At 39.3% G+C, this 16,155-nt stretch overlaps 1 protein-coding gene across 1 annotated transcript in view; it reads right to left on the bottom strand.

The window, feature by feature from the left end:
- MRPL1 (mitochondrial ribosomal protein L1) overlaps nucleotides 1-16,155 on the bottom strand; it is a 95,344-nt gene that overhangs the window by 59,591 nt on the left and 19,598 nt on the right. Inside the window, exons 3-5 of the mRNA XM_017876536.1 lie at nucleotides 12,080-12,338; nucleotides 8,806-8,889; nucleotides 5,900-5,971 (exon numbers count right to left, since the gene is read on the bottom strand). Of these exons, the coding sequence (XP_017732025.1) occupies nucleotides 5,900-5,971; nucleotides 8,806-8,889; nucleotides 12,080-12,338 (415 nt within the window). The remainder of the gene's footprint in view (nucleotides 1-5,899; nucleotides 5,972-8,805; nucleotides 8,890-12,079; nucleotides 12,339-16,155) is intronic.

A 16,155-nucleotide genomic window follows, 5' to 3' on the forward strand; every position in this document is an offset into this window, starting at 1 on the left:
AAGCCAAGATCATGCCACTGCCTGAGCAAGAAATATTTTACCAATGATTCTCTTTGTATTAAATCTTACCACAATATGCCATTCAAAGCCTTGATTTAGGGGTACACAGTGAATTAAAAACTTGAATTCTGACAAAATTAAGCAATGACTATGGAATTTTATCCTTCTGTTACTATTCTTTGTACAAATTTTTAGTCCTTAAATAACATATTCTCCTCTCCTTAACAGTAACTTACATTAAATGGTCACTTCTCATGTGCCAAGCATTCTGCTAAAAGTTTAATATAATTTAGAACATCCAGTCTTCACCACAACCCTTGAGACAGGTACCAATATTGACCACACATTCCAGATTTAAAAAATTGAGGGCTCAGGGGAGGATGAGTCAGTCTGTACACACCTAAGAGACAGAGCTAGAACTGAAATACAGGCAGTGTGGGTCCAGAACCAGGGCTCTCATCACTGGAAATAGGAAAGCAGAGGCAATTTCTAAATGTCAAAGAACTGTATGTGAGATTTCTATTCCAAGACTTTCCAATCCTAATTCTATGACATGTTCCTTTAAATTAAAATTATGTTTGGAAGTTATGCTGTAAGTAAGATTATATCTTGGAATATTAAAAAACTGTGGCTGGAAATCATGCTCTTAGAGACAAGGAAAAATACGAATTCACTTTAAAATCACTCAGAACCAGGCATATCTGTGATGTTTCAAAATAAAGTAAAACAAATTTAATAAATGAATGTGTTATCTAAGAAATTACTATGTGGCACAGTGGCTCACACTTGTAATCCCAGCACTTCGGGAGGCTGACGCAGGTTGGATCGCCTGAGGTCAGGAGTTCGAGACCAGCTTGGCCAACGTAGTGAAATCCCGTCTCTACTAAAAATACAAAAAATTAGCTAGGCGTGGTGGCAGGCACCTGTAATCCCAGCTACTCAGGAGGCAGAGAGAATCGCTTGAACCCAGGAGGCAGAGGCTGCAGTGAGCCGAGACTGCGTCATTGCACTCCAGCCTGGGCAACAAGAGCGAAACTCCATCTCAAAAAGAAAAAAGAAAAGAAAAGAAAAGAAATGACTATGTATATTTATCCTACTTCGCATTTTACAGAGCTAAATAAAATGATAATTTAAAAACACAGGTATGTATAAAAAATTGCAGCCATAGTATTATTTACAAAACTGTATTAAATTACTTCATAACCTGAATACCTTCTAAAAATAACAAGGACTAGCTTTAAAAAGGCACCATGGGGTAACTTGCAAACTTATTCTATGATGCCAATAGAGGTGGCATGCTCTCTCTATTAACAGACCCTCTACTGGGGCCCTAAAGAGAAATTCTGTACCTGTTAATATTTTCTATACTACAGAATTTTAAAAAGTCTTTGTCTTCCTTATTTGAGTTACTTTAAAAAATGTGTTTCATTTACTGAACTTACAGCTTCATAATGCTTTCTGCTCTATTACCATTTCTTTCTTGAGAGGTAACTTCTTGCTTAACATTTAAGAACCAAAGGCCAGGCGTGGTGGCTTGGCCGGGAGCAGTGGCTCACGCCTATAATCCCAACACTTTGGGAGGCTGAGGTGGGCAGATCAGTTGAGGCCAGGAGTTCGAGACCAGCCTGGCCAATGTGGCAACACTCCGTCTCTACTAAAAATACAAACATTAGCCGGGCATGGTGGCAGGCACCTGTAATCTCAGCTACTAGGGAGGCTGAGGCAGGAGAATCACTTGAACTCAGGAGGCAGAGGTTGCAGTGAGCCAAGATCACCCCACTGCACTCCAGCCTGGGTGATGAAACGACACTCTGTCTCAAAAAAAAAAAAAAAAAAAAAAGAAAAAAAAAGAAAAAAGAACCAGAGGAGTGGCTATGATAGTTCTACAAGGTAACTTCTGTGGTTGCAAGAAGAAAATGGAAAGCTCTGTATACAACTCAAGATTATGTTCTCTGGATTCTAGACACTCAGCTTCTATTCTCAATTCCCAAACATTTGTGATTATTTTTTAATAATTGTAAAAAGTTTAATAATTTTAATTAAAATTAATAATACATCCAGAAAGAACTGGTTACCACAGACTTTGGCCTAGGAACCCTGTATTTAAAAACATACTCTCCTACTTTCCATAGTTCTGGCAACCAAAAAATCCACTCTGAAGTACCCTCTTTAAAAATCCAGATCCTCACCAATTTATTGGTATTTAAGGGAGGGAAAAAACCAACTATGAGCACTGCTGTGCATCTCAACAGATGTGTCCAGTTAAGTTACCCAAATGAAAATTTGAATATGGGACAAAGGATAAATTTTTCAGGTCACATTTCCTGTCTACTTCCTTCCCCCAGCAAAAATTCCGATAACACTATAGGAATTGCTTGTGATTTTTGCACATTGATTTTGTATCCTGAGACTGCTGAGTTGGCTTGTGGGCAGCTTAAGGAGATTCTGGGCTGAGACGATGGTTTTCTAAATAAACAATCAATGACCATCTGCAAACAGTGACAACTTAACTTCCTCTTTTCCTAATGAATCCCTTTATTTCTTTATCCTGCTGAAATGCCTTTGCCAGAACTTCTGCCCTGGCCAGGAACACTATGTTGGAATAGGAATGGTGAAAGAGGGCCTATCCCTGTCTTTGGCAGTTTCAAAAGGGATGTTCCAGTTTTGGCCCATTCAGTATGATATTGGCTGTGGTTTGTCATAAATAGCTCTTATTATTTTGAGATACATCCCATGAATACCTGTTTATTGAGAGATTTTTAGCATGAAATGGCTGTTGAATTTTGTCAAAGGCCCTTTTCTGCATCTGTTGCAGATGAATCATGTGGTTTTTGTCTTTGTTCTCTTTATACCGCTGGATTACGTTTATTGATTTGCATATGTGAACAGCCTTGCATCCCAGGGATTGAGCCACTTGATCATGGGTGGATAAGCTTTTTAGATGTGCTGGCTGGATTTGGTTTGCCAGTATTTTATTGAGATTTTTGCATCGCATGTTCTCAACCAGGGTATTGGTCTAAGTTCTCTTTTTTTGATGTTCTCTGCCAGGGCTTTAGTATCAGGATGATTGCTTGCCTCATAAAATGATTAGGGAGGATTCCCTTTTTTCTATTGATTGGAATAGTTTCAGAAGGACCTGGTACCAGCTCCTTGTGCCTCTTGGCAGAATCGGCTGTGATTCGGTTGGTCCTGGACTCTTTTGGTTGGACAGGCCATTAATTATTGTCATTCATTTCAGGACCCTATTAATTGGTTCTATTCAGGGATTCAATTTCTTCCGGTTTAGTTTTTGGGAGGGTGTATGTGTCTAGAATTTATCCATTTCTTCTAGTTTTCTAGTTTATTTGATGTAGAGGTGTGTATAGTATCTCTGATGGTAGTTTGTATTTCTGTGGGGTCGGTGGTGATATCCTCTTTATCATTTTTTATTGTGTCTATTGATTCTTCTCTTTTTCCTTCTTTATTAGTCTTGCTAGAGGTTCTATCAATTTGTTTATTTTTTTCAAAAACCAGTTCCTGGATTCACTGATTTTTTGAAGGGTTTTTTGTGTCTCCATCTCCTTCCGTTCTGCTCTGATCTTAGTTTTTCTTGCCTTCTGCTAGCTTTGAATGTGCTTGCTCTTGCTTCCTATTCTTTTAATTGTGATGTTAGGGTGTCATTTTAGATCTTTCCTGGTTTTCTATGTTGGGCATTTAGTGCTGATAAATTTCCCTCTAACACTGTTTTAAATGTTGGTCCCAGAGATTCCGGTATGTTTGTGTCTTTGTTGTCATAGGTTTCGAAGAACATCTTTATTTCTGCCTTCATTTCGTAGGTACCAGTAGTTATTCAGGAGGCGGTTGGTTCAGGTTTCCATTGTAGTTGAGCGTTTTGATTTGAGTATTCAATCCTGAGTTCTAGTTGATTGCATTGTGGTCTATGAGACAGGCTTTGTTATAAATTTCTGTTCTTTTTCATTTGTCTGAGGAGTGCTTTATTCCAACTATGTGGTCAATTTGGAAGAAGTGTGATGTGGTGCTGAGAAGAATATATATTTTGTTGATGTGGGGTGGAGAGTTCTGTAGATGTCTATTAGGTCCACTTGCTGCAGAGCAGAGTTCAATTCCTGGATATTCTTGCTTTCTGTCTTGATCTGTCTAATGTTAACAGTGGGTGGTTAAAGTCTCCCATTATTATTGTGTGGGAGTCTAAGTCTCTTTGTAGGTCTCTAAGGACTTGCTTTATGAACCTGGGTGCTCCTGTATTGGGTGCATATATATTTAGGATAGTTGGCTCTTCTTGTTGAATTGATAGGGTGGGGAACATCACACACCAGGGCCTGTCGTGGGGTTGGGGGAGGAGGGAGGGATAGCATTAGGAGATATACCTAATGTAAATGATGAGTTAATGGGTGCAGCACACCAACATGGCACATACATACATATGTAACAAACTTGAACGTTGTGCACATGTACCCTAGAACTTAAAGTATAATAATTTAAAAAAAAATCCATAACATAAATGATTTTATTTAGAGGAGAAACTTTCAGAGAGAACACTAAGAAAAATCTTTTGTATTTTCAGAAATAACTCCATGCCTCTTCTTCCTACCTCTTAAAAGGAAAAAAAAAAAGTCCTTGGTTTCAAAGCGGCTCCCCAAGCTCCGTTATTTTCTTATTTATTTATTTATTTTATTTATTAATTTTTTGGAGACAGAGTCTCACTCTGTTGCCTAGGCTGGAGTGTAGGCGTAATCTCAGCTCACTACAAACTCCTCAAGAGATTCTCGTGCCTCAGCCTCCCAAGTAGCTGGGATTACAGGCATGCGCCACCACGCCTGGCTAATTTTTGTATTTTTAGGAGAGGTGGGGATTCACCGTGTTGGCCAGGATGGTCCCAAACTCCTGGCCTCAAGTGATCTTCCCACCTCAGCCTCCCAAAGTGCTGAGATTACAGGCATGAGGCACGGCGCCCAGGGAAGCTGTGTTACTTTCTAAAGGCAGGCTATATAATCATTTGTTGCTACCATACTGAGCCTATGCCACTCTGAAAGGATTAGGAGCTAAAAATTAACAGGAACCAAAAGCATCAACATTATAGAGGGCAGATACCATACTTCATGATCTACTAAGTGAATTACACCTTCACTCCAAAAAAAAAAAAAAAACAAATATGTGATCTTCAAAACATGAACAGAGGTGTCCATGGGTATCAATGAAATCCACGTGACCTTTTGGATTTCATTTTAAACCTTACATTCAAAACCAGAGTCACATTGCCCTTTCCTATCTATCCACAAAACTCTCATAGACAAAAAAGAAGCAAGCAAAAAATAGTAGTAATAATAATAATAATAATCACAATAATGTAAGTCAAATATAATCAATATCAGACTGTGTGAGGTTGGGTGTGGTGGCTCTCACCTGTAATCCCAGTACTTTGGGAGGCCAAGGCAGGAGGATTTCTTGATGCCAAGAGTTCAAGACCAGCCTGGGCAACAAGCAAGAACCCCATCTCTACAAAAAAATTAGCCGAGTGTAGTGGCATGCACCTTTAGTCCCAGCTACTCAGAAGGCTGAAGCAGGAGGATTGCTTGAGCTCAGGAGCTCAGGAGTTCAAGGCTTCAGTGAGCCATAATTGCACCACCATATTCTAGTCTGGGCAACAGAGAGAGACCTTGTCTCAAACACACACACACACACACACACACACACACACACACACAATAAGACTGTCTGGATCATTGTCTCCTAGCTTGACTTTGAAACTGAAAAAAGTTGGAAATTTTTTTCCTGCTCTTATAAAGACCTACTATTTATTGTAAGATATGAGACTAGTGTTCCACATATAATAAATCAATGAATGGCAAAGATAAGAGAATCATCTCTATACCTAATGAACATGAAAACAACACTGTACCTTCTGTATCAGACTTGTGCCTCCTGCAAATGCAGCTCCATTTTCTTCTGCTATTTTGACCTCTGATGCATTCTATCAAAACACAGTTTGAACATCAGTCATTAATTTTAAATATATTCAGTCTGCTTTGAAGTATGTTGTCAGAAATGATATCACAGTTCAAAGTACAAATTGTAGCTTTTGTTTGTAATTGAAAATGTGGCTGGACGCAGTAGCTCACACTGGTAATCCCAGAAGTTTGGGAGACTGAGGCGGGTAGTTCCCCTGAGGTCAGGAGTTCAAGACTAGCCTGGCCAACATGGCAAAACTCTGTCTCTACTAAAAATACAAAAATTGGCCAGACATGGTGGCACATACCTGTAGTCCCAGCTACTCAGGAGGCTGAGGCAGGAGAATCCTTGGACCCAGGATGGGGAGGATGTAGTGAGCCGAGATTGCACCACTACACTCCAGCCTCAGTGACAGAGTGAGACTCCATCTCAAAAAAAAAAAGAAAAGAAAATGCAGACCAGGTGCAGTGAGTCACACCTGTAATCCCAACACTTTGGCAGGCTGAGTCAAGAGGATCGCTTGAAGCCAGGAGTTCCAGACCAGCCTGGGCAACAAAGTGAGACCCCCGTCTCTACAAAAAAAAATCTTAAAAATTAGCCTGCCATGCTGGCCTGTAATCTCAGCACTTTGAGGCCAAGGCAGGCAGATCACCTAAGGTCAGGAGTTGGAGACCAGCCAGACCAACATGGAGAAATATTGTCTGTACTAAAAATACAAAATTAGCCGGGTGTGGTGGTGTATGCCTGTAATCACAGCTACTCAGGAGGCTGAGGCAAGAGAGTCACTTGAACCCGGGAGGCAGAGGTTGCGGTAAGCTGAGATGGCGCCATTGCACTCCAGCCTGGGCAACAAGAGCAAGACTCCATCTCAAAAAAGAAAAAACATTAGCCTGCCATATAGTGGCTAGCACCTGTAGTTCCAGCTACTCAGTAGGCTGAGGCAGGCAGGAGAATTGCTTGAGCCCAAGAGTCTGAGGCTATAGTGAGTATGACTGCACCACTGTACTCCAGCCTGGACAACAGACCAAGACCCTGTCTCAAAAAAGAACTGAATGCATCACTTTTCAATTAAAAGAATCAGGGATATTACATTCAGAACAATTACAGTTTGTGGATGATTAAAAAAGAAATTCATAAACACATTATAAACAAACATTTATAAATACAGGACAGTTTTATAAAGACTAGATACTTTTGGCTAGGCGTGCAGTGGCTCACGCCTGTAATCTCAGCACTTTGGGAGGCCAAGGCGGGTGGATCACGAGCTCAGGAGATCAACACCATCCTGGCTAACACGGTGAAACCATTTCTGTACTAAAAATACAAAAAAAATTAGCCAGGTGTGGTGGTGGGCGCCTGTAGTCCCAGCGACTCAGGAAGCTGAGGCAGGACAATGGCATGAACCTGGGAGGCGGAGCTTGCAGTGAGCCGAGATTGCGCCACTGCACTCCAGGCTGGGTGACTGAGCAAGATTCTGTCTCAAAAAAGAAAAAAAAAAAGACTAGATTATTTTAAAAGTTGTGGTTTCTAAGGCACCACAGCACTACATGGTTCCACTGCTTTAAAATCATCTTATTGCCGCAATAAACATACGTGTGCATGTGTCTTTGTAGCGTCTCTGTGTAGTAGAACTGAATTCTATAATCCTTGGTGGGGTATCCTGAGTACCCAGGTAGTGGGATGGCTGGGGGGTCGCTCATATGGGTACCATCTAGTTCTAGATCCTTGAGCGAATTGGCCATACGCTGTCTTTCCATAATGGTTTTGAACTAGTTGTACAATCCCACCAACATGTGTAAAGTGTCCTATTTCTCCACATCCTCTCAACAACTTGTTGTTTCCCTGATTGCTTACATGATTGGCCATTCTAACTGTGGAGAGGGTATCTCGTTCGTTACTTCGCAGGCACGGTATTCACCAATCAGCAGGCAAGACTTGGAATCAAGCCCCAAATGTCCATCTTTGTGAGCAGAGCTTGGATTTAAGAAGACATGGTGGCACATATCAGCGACAGTGGAAGCTAGGTGCAGGCCATAAGACAGGAAGGATGAGTTTGCGTGCGCGTTTGTAGCGGGACGATGGATGCGATGGCTGGAAACCATCATTCTTACGAAACTAGTCACCAAGGAACGCACGCAGAACCAAACCAGCCACCTGTTGCTCACTCCAGTAGGTGGGAACTGGAACAATGGAGATCAGCATTGGACTCCCGGGAGGGAACATCACCACGCACCGGGCTATCATGGGGAGGGGCGGGACGGAGAGATTGCCTTGGGAGTCGCCGGCGTGATACCATGGACTATTAAGATGCCGGAGTTGCGAGATTGATGGGGTGCTGACGAGCGCTTGATGGGTGCAGCACACCAACACTGGCATAAGCGTATAGCGCATATGAACAAAGCCTGCACGGTTGATGCACATTAACCTAGCGGAACTTACCAAGTATAATAAAAAAATAAAATAAAATAAGGAAATAAAATTAAAATCATCTCTATTGTTATTTGGGAGAGGAAGGTTTGAACAGCAAAGCAGGAGTTAGGGTAGCAGGATAAATTGATAAACGTTTCCGACTCTTTTCTTCAGTTTCTTGTGAGAAACATACTGTAGCATTCTAGTAATGATGAAACTAATGTTCTAATCTAGCTCTTTCTCAAGCTAATAACATAACCTCAAACAAATCATCTCTTTTGAGCTCCAAAAGGGGAAAATAGGACTAGGTGAATGTTAGGATTTTCTCTAACTCCATTTATTCAGGGTGCTAATCATTGGTTAATAATTAAGTGATCTCTAAATAATAATAATTAAGTGATCTCTAAAAAAATTAAATGATATAAATAGTTGATGGAAGTTACTTACCTCTGTAAATACAGCGACTTTATTGATTTCTGAAGCAAATGGGTATGGCAAACTAAGAACACTGGTAAATGGAGCCACGTTTTTCTAAACACGCAACAAGGAAAAATAATTATGTAAAGTTAATCTTTTCTGTCTCTCACATACTCTATATAAAACAAGAACGGACATGTTTTGTTTTCAGTGTTCTGACTCTACTCTACATTCTTCCATTAATTCAGAACTATTCATTGATTACTATTCATGAATTACTATTCATCGATTACAATTTAAAGCACAAGAGATTATATTTCTTTTCAAGAAACTTTTCAAGATTATATTTTTTTGAGAATAAAAAACTAAAATCTTTTCCAGCTTCATAATCCCATGCCACTTGGCTTCTATCTCTACATCATTCATCACAGTCTCTCATATATTATGAAATGTGTTTGCATAACATCTTCCCCAGCAGTAGTACAATGCTTTCCATCTGATGAATAATAAATGTTTGCTACCTCCAATTAAATTTGTTTTAAACCCATGTACTCTTCTGACACCATCAGGGAGACATGAATACAGCTATACATGCTGAACAATAGACAATATCCAGCTGATCTGCCCAGTAGGTCACCCCCAATTGCCATCACTGGCTCGAAACTATCAGGAATTGTAAAGCCTAAACCCAAGACAAAATGTCAAGCCTAAAGGGATCTTCTGAGTTGACTCTATTTTTGAAACAACCTAGACCATCACCACTTTCAGATTTATTTAGAAAGTCAATTGGAAAATCCTAAATAAACAATGGCATGCATTTGAGGCACGCTAATACAGGTGGAGATTTTACAGGACCTCTAAACTAATGTGTTCAGTCATTTTGACCAGAAACTATTGAGGCCTGAGGCCTAGCTCTCTTAGGGAGACTTTACAGAGAAACAAGTTCTAGGTCCTCCAAAGTTTTGTTGCAGCCTTAAGGTTTGGAAGAAAAGGTGGTTGTTCCCGTAATAAAAGTGATTGAAAGATCAATATTTTTAGAAAAACCTTATTTTGAGTAGAAACATCCTCCTGGGGATTTCTTTGCAGACAAGGAGGAACAAATTCTTTTTTTTTTTTTTTAGGCGGGGTTTTGTCTGTCACCCAAGGCGGGGGGCAGTGGCCTGATCTCGGCTCACTGCAAGCTCCGCCTCCCAGGTTCACGCCGTTCTCATGCCTCGGCCTCCCGAGTAGCTGGGACTATAGGCGTCCGCCACCACGCCTGGCTAATTTTTTTTTTTTTTTTTTTTTTTTTTGTATTTTTAGTAGAGACGGGGTTTCACCATGTTAGGCAGGATGGTCTCGATCTCCTGACCTTATGATCTGCCCGCCTCAGCCTTTCAAAGTGCTGGGATTACAGGTGTGAGCCACCACACCCGGCCTGGAGGGACAAATTCTTAAGTATACTTTGTATCAGTCATACAGCTTAGTTTTATGGACCGGCATTCCTTTGCCATTAACATGTCACAACTGGTTTCAGCAAATTTCTCAATGGTAAGCAGTCGCAATAATAGCATCCCCTGCGGAATACTGGCTTGTTGTATAAGCACTCTATGAAAAAAAAAAAAAAAAAAAAAAAAAAAGCCTTAGGAAGGCAACAGTATCTTTTCAATGTCACTAGTTTACAAGCAGCTTCCATGTATGAAATGAAGCCTGTGGTGCTACAAAACATCATTCTGAACTACACTAACGGTTGACTGATCATCTTGAACAGTTACAACATTTTCCAACTAAAAGAACAGTAACACTCTGATACAAAATAAAAAATTGTAACACAGCTATTATAAACTGTTTCTAAAAAATGAGAACAAAGAAATGAGACAGGCCTTGCTTCAAATCTTACCTTTGCCCCCTATTCTATGACCTTTGGCAAGTTATTTCACTTTCTATGCCTCAACTTCCTCTTAAGAGATTATTATAGAATTAAATGAGAAAACACATGCAAAACATTTAGCATTGTATCTGGTACACAGAAAATTTTTCAGTAAAAGTTGACTATTATTATTAAGCACATACTAAGTCCTTTACAGGCATTATCTCATTTAATCCTTGACCTTTTATTCCCTTTTAGAAAGAGATGAAAAAACTGAGATTTGAAGAGGTTAAGCATTAAACTCAAAGTCATGAAGTAAAGAAGCCCAAACTCAAAAAGCAATGAAGCAGGTTTCCAGTCGGTACTGCAGGCGGACTCCAGAGCCTATGCTCTTAAGACTGCGTTGTATTGCCTCCTCCTAGGCGCTCTAGCATTGCTGTTGTTGAGTTTGTTAAATTACATTTAAAAACTTATACATTCTAGTTTGTCAAGAAAAGAGACATCTTTAGAATAAAAATTAAAATCATTTCTAAAAAAATTAGAACTCTTAAGCAAGAAGCTTATAAAATTTAGGGATTTAGGGCTATATAATAGACCTTAATACTAAGCTAGTGTCTTTCCTGCTTCTAATTTAGAGTTTTATAATCAATAGTACTCTGTTGAATTTCAGTATATAAACAAATAAAGCAGAGAAGCTCCGGTTGAAGCAAGAGTGAGGAGCTTGGAATCCCACCTATGAAAACTTAGTCTCAAACCAGGACCCCAAGGAACACATCTGAAGGAGACTGAGCTAATCCAGAGCCCTCATTTACAGAGAAGAAACATGCCACCTAGGCAGTTTAAGTCACTTTTCAAAGTTACAGTGATACCTCAATTAATTTTAACACTACTTTTGTTGAAATTTATACTAGTGACTCTTAGGGGAAACAGGAAATCTATGTTAACTCTCTAGAGTGTTTTCAACAAATTTTATATTTGGAAAATTTTTAAATGAACAAACATATTTTTCATGCTAAAGTACAGAAAGAGCATGAAGTTTTCGAAAAATTATGAGAGGCAGTAATTTTTAAAATTAAGAGGCCAGGTGCAGTAGCTCATGCATGTAATCCCAGCACTTTGGGAAGCCAAGGAGGGCCAGAGTACTTGAGCCCAAGAGTTCAAAACCAGCTTGCGCAAAATGGGGAAATCTCATCTCTACTCAAAGTACAAAAATTAGCTGGGCATGGTAGAACACACCTGTAGTCCCAGCTACTCAGGAAGCTGAGGTGACAGATCACCTGAGCCCGGGAGGTGGAGTCTGCAGTGAGCTGAGATCATACCACCACACTCCAGCCTGGGCAACACAGCAAGACCCTGTCTCAAAAATAATAATAACAATAAAATAAAATAAAATAGAAACACCAATTCATAGAGCCACTGTTCACAAGTAAACTTATTTTCACAGACTCTACGTACCTTCTTTCCCTGTGTCATATCCAGTGTCAAATCAAGATAAACACTTTGCTTTGGACTAGTAAAGTCAAGAACTTGAAATTTCTTAAGTAAGTGAACAGCTTTCTCCACCTCATATATCTGCCTCGGGTATAACCATTTTAAATAGACATCATCCTCAGGTTCGCCTTCCACATAGGGATATGCTTTTATTTTTTCTATTTCATCTTTTTTCTCATCTGGTGTTTTTTCTTTAGCACCATGTTTTGTTTTCTTTGCAGACCTTAAAAGAAAATAAAGTTGTGTTATGTCAATATATATTCTAAGAGACTTTTAAAAAAAAATGCCAATGAACATGAGAGAAAAAAAGGATGAATTATATTTTAATTCAAAAGCATAGATTGTTTTACAGTTTTTCTAATTCAACAAACATGAAGTGAACTTTCCTAATGTCTGAAGTCATGAATAAGTTGAATTATGTATGGCACTGATGCTGCTCTCCAGAAACTTACAGAAGAGTAGAGCAGAGAGACATACTAACAGGTCATTTCAATATAATGTGGTAATACAAGAGCATCATCAGAGCCTGACAGAAAAGACACTCAATCCAGCCTAGACGGCTAGGGAAAAGTTATAGAGGAAATGACCCCAAAGTAAATTCTTAGTGGATAAGGAAGTGTCAGCACCCCAAAGAAGTGAAAACATATGACACAAAATCTAGTACACAAATGTTCTTAGCAGCATTATTCATAACAGCCAAAAAGTAGAAACAACCCAAATATCTATCAACTGATGAATGGATACATAAAATGTGGTATGTCCATATAACAGAGCATTAATCAGCAATTAATAAAAGAATGAAATACTGATCAATGCTACAACATGCATGAACCCTAAAAACATTAAGCTAAGTGAAAGAAGCCAGTCACAAAAGCCCACATATTATTCCATTTATACCAAATATCAAGAATGGGCAAACCTAAGAGACTGAAAAGTAGATGTGGTGATTGTCTAGTGCTAGAAAAAGAGGTTAGGGCACAAGAAGTGAAGGCTCACGGGCATGGGGTTTTTTGGGAGAGCAATGAAAATGCTCTAAAACTGATTACAGTGATGGCTGCACAACTGTGAGCATACTAAAAACCAATGAACTGTATGCTTTAAATCGGTGAACTGTATGATATGTAATTATATTATACCTTAATAAAGCTGTTATTTAAAAAATAAGAGTTAGGTAAAGAAACAACATAATAAAAAGTACTGAGGCATAAAATAAAATGGTATAAGAAGGAAGCTGTTATAAGTTCTACATGACTAGAGCAGGGTTGGCAAACTTTTTCTATAAAGGACCAGACAGTAAACGTTTTAGCTTTGTGAGCCATATGTTCTCTGCTGCAATGACTCAACGCTGCCACTGTAGTGCAAATATAGTCGGTAAACAAGATTGGCTCACTCGCCAAAGTTTGCTGACTTCTGAACTAAAACGGTAAAAGAGAAGGCAGGCAAGAGTGGAAGATGAGATTAGAAAAGACAGAGCATAGGGGGCATCCTCTAGAGGTAATAAGAAATCACTAAATAGGAGTGACATCTGTATTTTAGGCAGAGTATTCTGGCTGCAACATAAGAGATAGATCTGAAGGAAGTAGGATTGAAAACAATTGAGAGTCTGTTCCCTCCCTTTCTTTTCAGAGATATGAGAACCTGAACCAGAGTAGCGACAGTAATAAGACTGGAAAAGATGGCAGATTAGAGAATAATTGTCAAGCTAAATACTGGGCCAAGCATGAGGGCTCACGCCTGTAATTCCAGCACTTTGGGAGGCCAAGGCAGGAGGACTGTTTGAGGCCAGGAGTTCAACACCAGCCTGGGCAATATAGCAAGACACTGCCTCTACCAAAGTAAAAAAACTAGCTGGGCATGGTGGTACACATCTGTGGTCCCAGCTACTTAGGAGGCTGATTTGGAAGGATCACTTGAGCTCAGGAGTCTGAGACTGCAGTGAGCTATGATTATGCCAGTGCATTCCAGCTAGGTGACAAAGTGAGACCCTGTCTCAAAAAAATAAATACATAAATATTGAAGATGGGAAAAGGAGAAAACGAAGACTCCAAAATACTTCCTAGGTATCTGGCTTGGGCGACTAGGCATAGAATAGAATCATTAACTAAGATCAGAAATAAAGAAGGCAAACCAGGTTTCTGGTGAAGGAGGTAGTCACAGAGATTAGTTCAGTTTGGGGGATACAAAGTTTAAGTATGGGGTCAATTGTATCGTTGGTCCCAATTCTTTACCTCCTTTCCATTCAAGCCCTTTGCTAAATGACTTTGCTGTTCGTCCCACTAAAGAGGAGGAGTATATTTCTCAGCCCCTTTATTTGGCCATGTGACTATTTTTGGCTGACAGAATAAAGCAAAGATGACAGTTTCCCTGCTCTATGCTTAGGCCAAAAGAAGTTTCACATGTTTCTACTTTCATGTTTGCATTTCTGCCATTTTCATTAGAAGAACATGCCTAGGCTAGCTCAAAGGTAAGAGGATGAGAAACATGTGTAACAGAGCTGCCTCCACAGAGCCCCAGGCTACATTAGACAATTCTCAGCTGACCTGCAAACTTACAGATGCACTGCAAGTCCAGCCAAGGTCATCAGAGACATCCATCAAACCCAGCCTATGTCAGCTGACCCATAGATATGTGGGCAATGATAAATAACTGGTTTGTTACACAGCAAAAGCTAACAAGGTGCTTACAAAATATCTAAGGAAATATATTCAACAGGTAATGGCAGATAAGAGTTTGAAGAAATTTCTCAGCATTAATTCAAATTATGCCCATACTCTTCTAACCATAAAAGTTTTAAATTAGTGTAATAGTATTCTGGAAAGATGTTCGGGTTCTGTGGTAGTCAGAATAATAATGCCTCAAAGAGACCCACATCCTAATTCCCAAATCTTGTAAATATATTACCTTACATGGCAAAAAAAAAAAAAAAAAAAAAAAAACACGACCTTGCAGACAAGATAAGGTTAAAGACCTTGAGATGGGGAGTTATCCTAGATTATCTATGTGGGCCCAATCTAATCACATGAGTTCTTAAAAGTGAGAGTCTTTTCCCTTTCCCAACTGCATCACACAGAGATGGGAAAATGACACCAGAGAAATTCAAGCAACCAACCATTGCTTTGAAGATGAAGGATGATGAGGGCCAAAAGAATGTGGGTGGCCTCTTGAAGCTGGGGATTGCAAGGAAATGGATTATCCCCTAGAGGCTCCAGAAAAAAAAAACTGCCAATACCTTGACTTTAGCCCAGTGAGATCCATGTCAGACTGCTCACCTACTGAACTGTGAAATGAAAAACTTGTGTGGTTTTAAGCCTCAAAGTTTCTGGTAATTTGTTGTGGTAGAGATGGTAATCTGTTATGGAAGAAAATGAATATGAGGTCCTATAAAATTGATGTGAAAGAAATGGATGACAATAAAACAATTTTTTTTAAATGACCTCAAAAACCAATTCAACGTATAATTCCATTCTCACTTTTAGTACTCAGTAAATCCTTACTAACATCACTAATAATAGTACCCTCCCAACTAATGAGCAATTCAACAGAATATTAGATAATGACAATGTTTATTTGTAATGGGGCACAGGTGTCCTTCTGGACTGATGACAAGTCTAAGCAAGTGCCCAAGTAAATGGATACAACACATCTCAATAGCTACCTTGGAAGTACTCCACAAAATCCTGAAACCTTCCAAACTGGAGAAACCATATTTTTACTTTATATTTAGCAAAGCAGCAGAGAAGCCAACAGAAGGATTTTGGAGAGCCTGTTTTAGGAATAAGTTCTCCTGTTTAAAATAAACAAAATGTTCTAGCTGTAGCCTCCAGGCTTACTTTACATAAATGTAGAATTTGTCACTAAATTTTCAATCATAGTCGAAACTATGCATTTAATTTACAATTAATCTGATATTCCCCAAGGCTGAAATATGACTTTTTTAAATTAATAAGTATTTGCAAAACTCAATGAAAATCTGCTGCATAAAGAGACTGAGTTGGGTATATTGCAATTTATTTATACTTTGGACCTTGTTTCACAAAATA

Source organism: Rhinopithecus bieti, unplaced genomic scaffold, assembly GCF_001698545.2.
Source record: "Rhinopithecus bieti isolate Rb0 unplaced genomic scaffold, ASM169854v2 scaffold_8675, whole genome shotgun sequence".
Classification (NCBI taxonomy): domain Eukaryota; kingdom Metazoa; phylum Chordata; class Mammalia; order Primates; family Cercopithecidae; genus Rhinopithecus; species Rhinopithecus bieti.